The following is a 9,776-nucleotide window of genomic DNA, read 5'->3' as shown; positions in this document are numbered from 1 at the left end:
GTTGTAAAACTATCAAGAAATCAGAGTACCCAAGAAGGTTAGGTTCACAGACTCAGAATGAGTCTGAAAGAGAGTCAGGGTTCTGAATGGACCCCTAGTCCAAACACAAAGTCAAGCTTGCCAAAAACCCCTCAAATACTAGGGTTTCTAACTCGAATAAGATGCATAGATGAGAAAACAACAAATAGAACAGACTCAGTAGTCTCTTTCAGAGACTTATGAGAAACAAACAGAGAGAACAATAAGTTTGAAACACAGGGAATACATTTAGGCAAATCTTGTCACTCAAACAAGTTCAGAAAAGAAAAAGCGATACGGGTTTAGGAAAATAGTAGATGAAACATGCTTAGGGTTCAAACAAAGCCCAGTAAAGGTAAGCAAGGAGCAAAAGCTCAGTAAAAAATACAGTAGAGGAACATACAAGATAGACATGTAAATCATGCTTATAGAACCTAGTAGAGGGAAGAACAGAACACAAAAATAGAAGAACATACATCGTATGGCAAACATAAGAACACAAGAGAAAAACTCATAAGGACGTGGTACAGACAGATTCACACAAAGAAAAGAAGAAGAAGAAGAAGAAGAAGGGTCAGAAGTTATTTTGAGATTTTTTTCGAAAACCCTAAATTGAAAGCAAACTAATTTTGAAAAGAAAATTGGGGAAAAGCTTTAAAACGTTGAATACAGCATAGATTCATCATAGATCTAAGTAAATAAAAGAGGAAGGAACCTCGAATAGCTTTAGGGTTTCTCCGAAACCCTAGAAATGAGAAGGCTTGGAAAAGGTCTGGTCTTGAGTCAGAGATGGCCATGGCTAGGCTTCTAAAGCTCGAATACGTCGGAGCAAGGCCGGAGAGCCATAGAACCACAGATCTGAGAAGATCTGAACGAACGCCGTTGAGGTCAAACCTCTAAATCTCGAACACCCATGGCTTAGGAGTGAAGGAAGGTGAGCACAGGTCGTCCGTGGCCTGAAAAGCCATGGACTCCGGCGAGATAATGGTCGGAGAAGACGAGGGAGGCGATTAGGGTTTCGAGTGCTTAAGAGCATTTTGAGAGAGAAGAGGTTTCAGAAACGACTGTCTAAGAGAAATGAGGGTTAGGGTTAGGGGTTGGTAGAATTAAAAAGGAAAGGGTCGTTCGTGGCCGTTGATCAAAATGATCAATGGCCTGGATTAAAAGGATTTTCGGGCTGGTTGGATTAAACGGGTCAAGGGGCTGGGTTTGAATGAATTGGGTTGGTCCAATTGAGTTCGAAATTGGGCTGATTTCAGGCTGAAATTGAAATGGAATTTGGGTTATAATTGAAATGAATTGAGGCTACAATTGAAATAGCCAATTTTTCCTTTTATTATTTTATAAAAATAGTAAAAAATGTTTTAAAAGCAAATTAAAGGCACTGAGTCAACTAGTAATATATAAATATTAATTCGAAAATATTGGGATCAATTTTGTAATTATAAAATGCTATTAAATCTTAAAGAGGCTAGTATTGCAATTATATGCAATTTGGCTTTAAAAATACCAAACGATTTTGTAAAAAAAATGTGCAAAAATCATGCTGGATATATTTTGGTGTAAATATGAGAATAAAATAAATTATTCTCCAAAATGGCAAGCTTTGGGAGTAATTATTGGATTTTATAGTGTAAAAATAGGCCATAAATTGGTTTAGAAATCATTAAAATGCCAAAACCTTTTGGTATGCTTATATATGCACATATATGTTATTTTGGAAGTGTTTTGGGTATAAAAATACATAGGAAAAAAATTGGATATCAACATCTTCAATGTCTCTGGTTGACTCTAGTATTACTTCTTCAACATCGGCATCCTCAAATTCTAGATGGTTAGAGTATTGGGGTTCTACTTTGGACCCCTCCATTGGCATTTCAATTTCCGTCTCTAATGCAAACTGCTCCTGGCTAATATCCATAATATTGACATATTGAGCATTAAAAGCTTCAACTAGTTGACTCACTTGAGCTTCTAAGTTGTGAATAGTTTCATCTTGCCTTTCTACCTGCAACTGTATTTTACTTTGTTGTTATATAAGGCACTTTAACATATCTTTGATCTTCTTTAGGTCAGCTTCACTAGGTTCTTTGTTCCTGTTATCCTCACAAGAAAACGTAGAATCATCATAATAAGGGGTTGGGGAAAGATAAGAAATATAAGCACAACTATAAAAGTGATCATCTTGACCACCACACATATCACACACATTCCATACATAAGATTGAGTTGGTGCACATAATTCGCTCTCGGAAATATTTTGATAATTTTTCCAAGGGTGATTTTCATCACAATATGCATAAGGAGGATTAAAAGTAGAATTACCAACATCAAAACATTCATAACTCCATGATGCCATATTTTTTTTAAAATCAACAAGTAAAACAAAAAAAAGAAAAAAAATCAAATACAAAAAATAAAAATAAAAGTTCAAACTTGAAACCTAACAATATGTACACCTACAGTTACACTGTTAGTTCCCCGACAACGGCGCCAAAATTTGATCACGCCCAACTATGCCTTATAAAAAGGACTAAGTGGTCGTTGCAAATATAATCCGGTTTACAAGTTCGGAGTCGAATCCCACAGAGAACTAAGGCTTAGCTACAACTGTTCAATATTGCTAAGAAGACAAGTTCGGACAATTCTTAAGTTATAAATATTAAGATTCTTATTTAATTAACTAACTAATTAAATTAGTAGATTAACAACTAAAGATACTACGGGTTGGAGAATAAGGAGGTCTAGAGTTATGATTTCCCCAATTGTCGGAATCATTCCCGCTATGGCTTCTATAATTTCGCCTAAGTATTCTCTACCGATCATGAGTGCTTTGCGTGTTGTAATTCTCTCCCAAGTAATTACGACAATTTACTAGACATACTCTCCCGAGTTATGATAGCTGGCTTTAATTACAGCTCACTTAGATCGCACCCAAGGTTTCGTTATCCCTAATCCCGCCTTTAAACCCTTGGTTATTGATTCCTCACATACGTCGGGAGCGATGTTGTTCAACAACTACCTAAATATGCACTCTCTCCCGAGTAATACATACTAAATAGGTACATCTAATTGAGAGCTCTTCAACCAACCACAATATAAACGTAGTTGAACAAATAGAGAAAAGCTACGGCTCAATTATATAAAAACATAACAAGAATTTATCCTACAAAAGGTTCTATAAAAACTCTAGATAACAAATTAGCTATTCATAATAGTATATAAAACTACAATACTAAAAGTCATAACCAACAATGAAAAATAGGAAGAGGAAGGAAAAACTCGTAGAAGAATTCTCCGCCTTGCTCCTATTGTGTCTCTGCCTCCTTAGGTCGAATCTGTGTCAAAAATTGGTCTCCTCCCTCAAAATACCGTTTTTTCATGTATATATACCAAGTAGGGTTGAGCCCAAATAATTATACCTTCTCCAATGTGAAAAAGGACACTTTTCTCGGGTTTGACTAGCGCGGCCGTGCTCGTGACCGCGCTAGTGGCCGCGCATATTGCCCAGTATTCTGCCTGACGAGCGCGGCTGCGCTATTGACGCGTACTTTTCACCCTGTTCCGTTTGGTATTTGGAAAAACGTAAAACATAAAAGTTGTAACTCATTGAGTTAGCTTTCCAACCATATATTGTGGATCCCAAATGGAGTTTTGAGAAAAAGGTTATGTGTATTTTACTAGACAGTACGCAATATGCCTACTCGAGTCTTCGTTTGTTCTTAACTATCAAAGTTGACCCCTGACACGATCCCCGCTTAATTCCTTGGACTTTTACTCAGACTTCAAAGCTTCAAATTACTTGAATTCATTTCATAACATCAATATAGCTCGGAATCACTCATACAAGGCATAAAACACACAGTTAACGCAAGACACTAGCGATTAAAGCTCAAACTCAATTAAAGTGCAGTAAATTAGAGTGTAATAAGCGACTAAAATACGTAATTATAACCTATCATCATCCCTCTATTTATAATGGTAAAGGATGGACAGTCCAGCTACCTATGAACTCTCTTGCTTGATTCTGACTGGTTCATGTGAGTCATCAAACTTATCATATAAGCTATGTGATAAGCTTGCTTGTGATTGGCCAAGACATGTCATTTTAGACACTTGGCAACTCTTGATTGGTCACTGAGATTGCCACATTATTTCACACGTGGCGTCATCTTGTTGGCTTTGAGTTGACGGGACATGCCATGTCACTTGACACATGGCATGAACCTAGGCCTTAAGATGAAATAGACCTTGGGCTTGAAATTGATAAAACAGGCTAATTTAATTTGTAAAGTCCAAATTAATTATTTAACCCAATTGAATTTAATTCAAATTTTGTATGAATTAGACCCAATAAATTTGATATGTCTACACCATATTTCTTTTTTGGTCTGTTCAAAAAAAGAAGGACTCTTTTCTAAATTTGGTAACAATTTAGCTTACAATTCTACCCTTAATAAGAAACTTTTATAACCACAGATATACTCTGGGCCACTTTTTGACCTGTTTAGGACCATAAATTTCAAAAGTTTCATTTTTTATTAAATACCGTGCCCAATCAAACAGGTTCATATAAATTGAAACAGAGGGATTAACAATTTTTAACTTAATACTTTTATGCTCTAGTTTATGTGACATTGAGCCCGTTTGGTGAGCTTATTTTAAGTGACTTTAAGCATAAGTCATACGTTAGGAATTCTATCTTTTGGTTTTTGATTTTTTTGTTGTTGTTAATTTAGCTTAAAAACAAGTGATTAAAAGCACTTTCTTTTTTTACTTTATTCAATCTTAAAAGCTATTTTAGGTTTAAAACACTTAAAATAAGACAATCCAAACAGGCTCATGGTTTCTTTTCGGTATATTTTAAAGAGTATGATTCCTGTTATACTTAAAAATAATTTCACTTTTATCTCAATGACATTATTTTATATTATACAAAAATCACAGCAAAATTTAAGAAGAGACCAAAAAAGAAATTGAGGCACAAACAACTAATCCATCACGGAAGCAGACGTTGCTGTTGCATTAGGTGGAAAGAACGTAAGAGCATTCACTAATGAGAGTTATTAATGAGATGAGCATTTACCTCCATTAATTGGATAATAATAGCCCAAGCTAGAAAAGAGAATCAGTTATATCTGTGAACTATCAGTGAAGACAGCATCGCGTCTAGTCTGTCATATTTTCTTCTCATTTTTAATTTAAAACGATGGAGTGGACACACTGTTGCTCTTGTTTTATTCTACTTCTCTCTTTCTCCCTTTTGCCTGCCGTTTCGTCTTCATCTTCTATATCCGGTTTGCTTCTTTTTCTTTTACTATTAGAATTTCTTTATTTTTTTTAATTTTTTTGCTTTCAGTTCATTCAAAGTTAGTTGCCATATTATGGATTTTCGTGCTACAGATGGAATTTTGGTTCATCAAGACTCAACTGGGAGAAATCTCCTTCAGGTTAGAAAAGGTAATCTTCACGCTTCTTTTCCTAATTTAATTGTTTTATGTTTTTCACGATTTAGTTGATCGTAGTTCTGAGGTCATCGTTTGGTAGGAGAAGAGATCATTTCATTGAACTTCGATAAATTGCTATTGTCATTTTTCAGTTTTATTCTCTTCTGATCTCGTTTTCTTCGGTTCTCTATTTCAAAATTTCATTTGTATTTGGGGAAAGGAAAGGGTTTTCTCCCTTTTGAAATTGAAGGTGGGAGAATGCTTAATGATGTATCTCGGTTTGCTGTCTTGTGTTCACTGGGTTCCCTTGATCAAAATTTGTTCAAGTACTAGGCACTAATTGTGCAAAACATATGTATACAATTATTATGTCTAACTAAAAGGTAATTACAGATAACTCTATTTGATGACATCATTGATATCTTAACTATAAGGTGTCATTTGGTATGAGGTATAAGAAGCTATAGTGCTTGTATAAATATTTAATACCACTTTAATATTTTGTTTGGTTAGCAAACCAGATATAAGTTATCCCTGGATTAAAATTAACACCGGGATAACTTATACCTTATAGAGGGTGGGGTAATTAGCACTGGTATAACTTATACATTCTTCTTACTAATTATGCAATTGTCATATTTAATACAACATACCAAACAATAGATAAAAAACAATCCCAGCATAACTAATCCCAGCATAACTTATACCATAACTTATCCCGCCATAAGACGTATTCAAACCAAACGACCCCTAAGAGGTTAAATTGCATTGATGGGTTAATTTCACTGATGGTCACTCAACTATATTTCAGTTTCACTAAAGTCACTCAACTATTTTTTGTCGCTTAAAAGTAACTGAACTTTCACATTATCACTTAAAAGTCATTTTGGCTCAAACCCCTACTATAAATATGACATGGCATAACATTTAATGAGAAAAACCCAAAAATAAATACCACATAAGCTTAAATGGATCATACCCACTTTAGATCCATTTCTTCCTCAACGTGATTTGACCCATAACCCAAATGCTTTCAATAAAAAAATATTAAAATACATTAGTTTAAAATGATTATCTTATACAACAAAATTCTTGCATTTTCTATTACATAATGCCCACTTATAATTATTCTATACTAAAAAAAATCTTTTCTTGTTTGTATGCCCCATCTGAGTCGTTTTATAACTCTACCGAAGTTAAAATACTACTGTATCCCAACTCACATAACATATTTATAATTTTCTAGTGAAACTAAAATAGTATTGTATTCATCTTACATAACATATTAATGTATCATAAGCATACAAGAATAATAATAAGGCTAATAAGAGTCTATTTTCACAAAACATGTACTTACAAACAACCTATTGCAATTGTTTAGACAAGAGAAATATTGTATTTGTACGATAAAAACCCCACAAAAAAATCACAAGGCCTAATTTTATTAGGGGTGTGTGTTTTCCCCCTATTGAAATCCATTTGGGTAATGGGTCAAATCACATTAAGGGAGAAATGGATATAAAGTGAGTATGGTCCATTTAAGCTTATGTGGCATTTATTTTTGGATTTTTCTCATTAAATTTTATGCCATGTCATATTTATGGTAGGGGTTTGAATCAAAATGACTTTTAAGTGATAATGTGAAAGTTTAGTTACTTTTAAGTGACAAAAAATAGTTGAGTGACCATCAGTGAAATTAACCCTTGTGTAAGTATTACATTACATCAATCAGTGCATATAACTTAAATTCTTTTTGTTTTATCTCGGATGCCTTCTACTACTGCATGCAAAAAAGAAAAAAACTTTTCCAACAAAAAGAACACTTGGAACGGCTAGGGAAAACTTTTTTGGCACTTTATGAATGTTAATGTAATATATATGAACCTTTTCCACATATTGTTGAGTTTACTCATTTCTCCGAGAGGGTAGGCAGTAGTTTGAGTAGTGTCTATTTCTGGCTAAGGTGTTAATGTCTTTTGGCTTCAAGTGCAGAACCTCTTCTGCTTTTCTTGGAGTAAGAGTGACAATGTGATGGTTCCACGTAATGTTCTTTTAGATTTTTACTTTTCAAGTTCTATAAGCAGTTATCATGTGCTCCAGTCTTGATTGCATTCTCGCATTTTAAGTATCTGCGAAGAACCAACTGCATTTTTTTGATAGAACTCTTTCTTTCCTACATGTGCATATCAAAATCTGTAAGCAAATCCTAATGTCTTCATTTATTTTAAGAATGGCTATGAACAATCAAGTGACGATCTTCAAATGCTTTGATTTCTTTATAACTCCCCATCTCGTTTGATTGCGGAATGAGGTCTTTTGAACTCAAGAATATACGGATATGATGATTTCAGGCAATGGTGAATTGCACTCATCGGTTTTTATTTTACTTCTAATTCACAAAATTTGCTTTGGTGGAGCTCAGTTCCGTGGACTGTCGAGTTCAAGTTTTCTTTTCTTTTCTTTTCAATCTACTTATCTGGTTAAATTATTCTCAAAGATGCTTAAGGTGGAAATGTATGACCATTCTCAGATCATTGTAAATGGAGCAAGTGCTGTTCATTTGATAATATTGCATTGTAGTTGCATCTCTATGCAGTTGAAATATCATCTAGGACTGCATGACGTCTGGGTTGAAGTTAGTTATGTAACTTGTTTATAAGATATGATTTGAATTGTGGTACAGGATGTTCTGAAGAAAGTCCTAAACATAACTCTCTTTTGTTCCAACTTCAACTTGAAATACTCTCTTTTTTCAACTTCAATTAAATATTGTCCAATTTCCAAAAACCTAAGAATGACTATGGTTATGTCATGATAGAGAGAAGACAATTGTTTTAGCTTACTTTCTCTTAAAAGATATCTTTTGGTGGTTGGATTGGAGAGAAGACAATCCAGAATCTATGTCACTCGGACTCTGCAAAAATGGTGCCGGGTGCGCGTCGAATCCTCCAAAAGTAGTGCATATTTGGAGGATCCGACACGGGTGTGACAACATTTTTAGAGAGTCCGTGCAACATAGTCCAGAATTATCTTTGGACAAGGGAATTAAGAATAAAGATAAGCGACTTCAGGGAACAAGCTATTAACATGAGTACTGGTGGAATAACAAACATGGTTCGTTTGAGCTGCCCGAAATATTTAACTGCAATTCATGTATTGGTTATTGTTAGATGTATAGAGTTATTGCATTTTGTAATATACTGATGTTTCAATTTATAAATTGACTTAGAAGATGCTCTGAGTTTGCTTAAATCCTCTTAAGAATTGCTGAAGCATATTTTGCATCAATACTCTATGCAGCTTGTCCTGTTAGCTTTGAGTTTCAGAACTACAGAGTCATCACTAGCCAATGCAAAGGACCCCAATTCCCAGCCAAACAATGCTGTGATGCTTTTGTACAGTTTGCTTGTCCTTTTGCTGATCTTTTGAATGATTTGTCAAATGATTGCTCCACCACCATGTTTAGCTACATCAATCTCCGCGGGAAGTACCCACCTGGTCTTTTTGCCAGTATCTGCACAGGTACTAAACAAGGTCTGGACTGCCATATATTAGCACCATCACAATCTGCCAATGATGATGCTAATAGCAGCCAGATAAACTGTAAGCTATCACCAGTTCAGATAATGGCCACAGCTTTTATGTGGGTGTTATTGTTGGTTTTCTGAAGATGTCACAAGGTATTAGTATACTTTCAGTATTCTTTCTTCAAATACTGTTTGTACACTGAGTTCTGCATCACCTTCCACAGCTCCACTGACTGATAACGAACAAGACATGCATTGAAAGGCTCCCTCGTAATTATTTACATCAGACGAATCATTTTTGCTGAATATCTATGTATTAAAAATACTTCACTTTGTTATTGAAGATGCTGGTTGCGATTCATCCTTTCATCTTATATATCCTGCTTGGGGTATTTTTAGCTTCCTTTTCGTTTTTCCTTTTTGTTTGAAACCTTGGGCATTGAAGGGAGGGGTTTAAATTTTTATGATGACTCACACGTGTTCATTGCCATCAGTACTCCCTTAGTTTGCTATCACCATATATCTTGCATTGTTATTACTTGCTATCAGTACTTCTTTCATCTTCTCTTTTGCTATTTTGGATTTAGTGTTCTAAATATCATGTATTGTTATTACTTGCTATCAGTGCTCCTTCCATTCTTTAGCCGAGGGTTTACCAGAAACCGTCTCTCTGTCCTTCCAAGGTAAGGTTGCGTACATCCTACCCTCTCTAGACCTCACTTGTGGGAATAGACTGGGTTGTTGTTATTGTCACGTGTGTTCATTGGTGAGTCCTATGGACAAG

At 34.9% G+C, this 9,776-nt stretch overlaps 1 protein-coding gene across 1 annotated transcript; it reads left to right on the top strand.

Annotated features, from left to right (window-relative positions):
- The first annotated feature begins 4,974 nt into the window (after positions 1 to 4,974).
- LOC104230549 (GPI-anchored protein LLG1-like) lies at positions 4,975 to 9,353 on the top strand. Its single transcript, XM_009783380.2, has 3 exons — positions 4,975 to 5,315; positions 5,422 to 5,478; positions 8,766 to 9,353. The coding sequence occupies exons 1-3, from the start codon at positions 5,228 to 5,230 to the stop codon at positions 9,131 to 9,133; spliced, it is 513 nt and encodes a 170-aa protein (XP_009781682.1). The 5' UTR covers positions 4,975 to 5,227; the 3' UTR covers positions 9,134 to 9,353.
- The last annotated feature ends 423 nt before the right edge of the window (positions 9,354 to 9,776 follow it).

The sequence above is a fragment of the Nicotiana sylvestris genome, chromosome 6 (assembly GCF_000393655.2).
Source record: "Nicotiana sylvestris chromosome 6, ASM39365v2, whole genome shotgun sequence".
NCBI classification, from domain to species: Eukaryota; Viridiplantae; Streptophyta; class Magnoliopsida; order Solanales; family Solanaceae; genus Nicotiana; species Nicotiana sylvestris.
The sequence above is the reverse complement of the archived record's forward strand: the minus strand, read 5'-3'. Positions and strand labels throughout refer to the sequence as shown.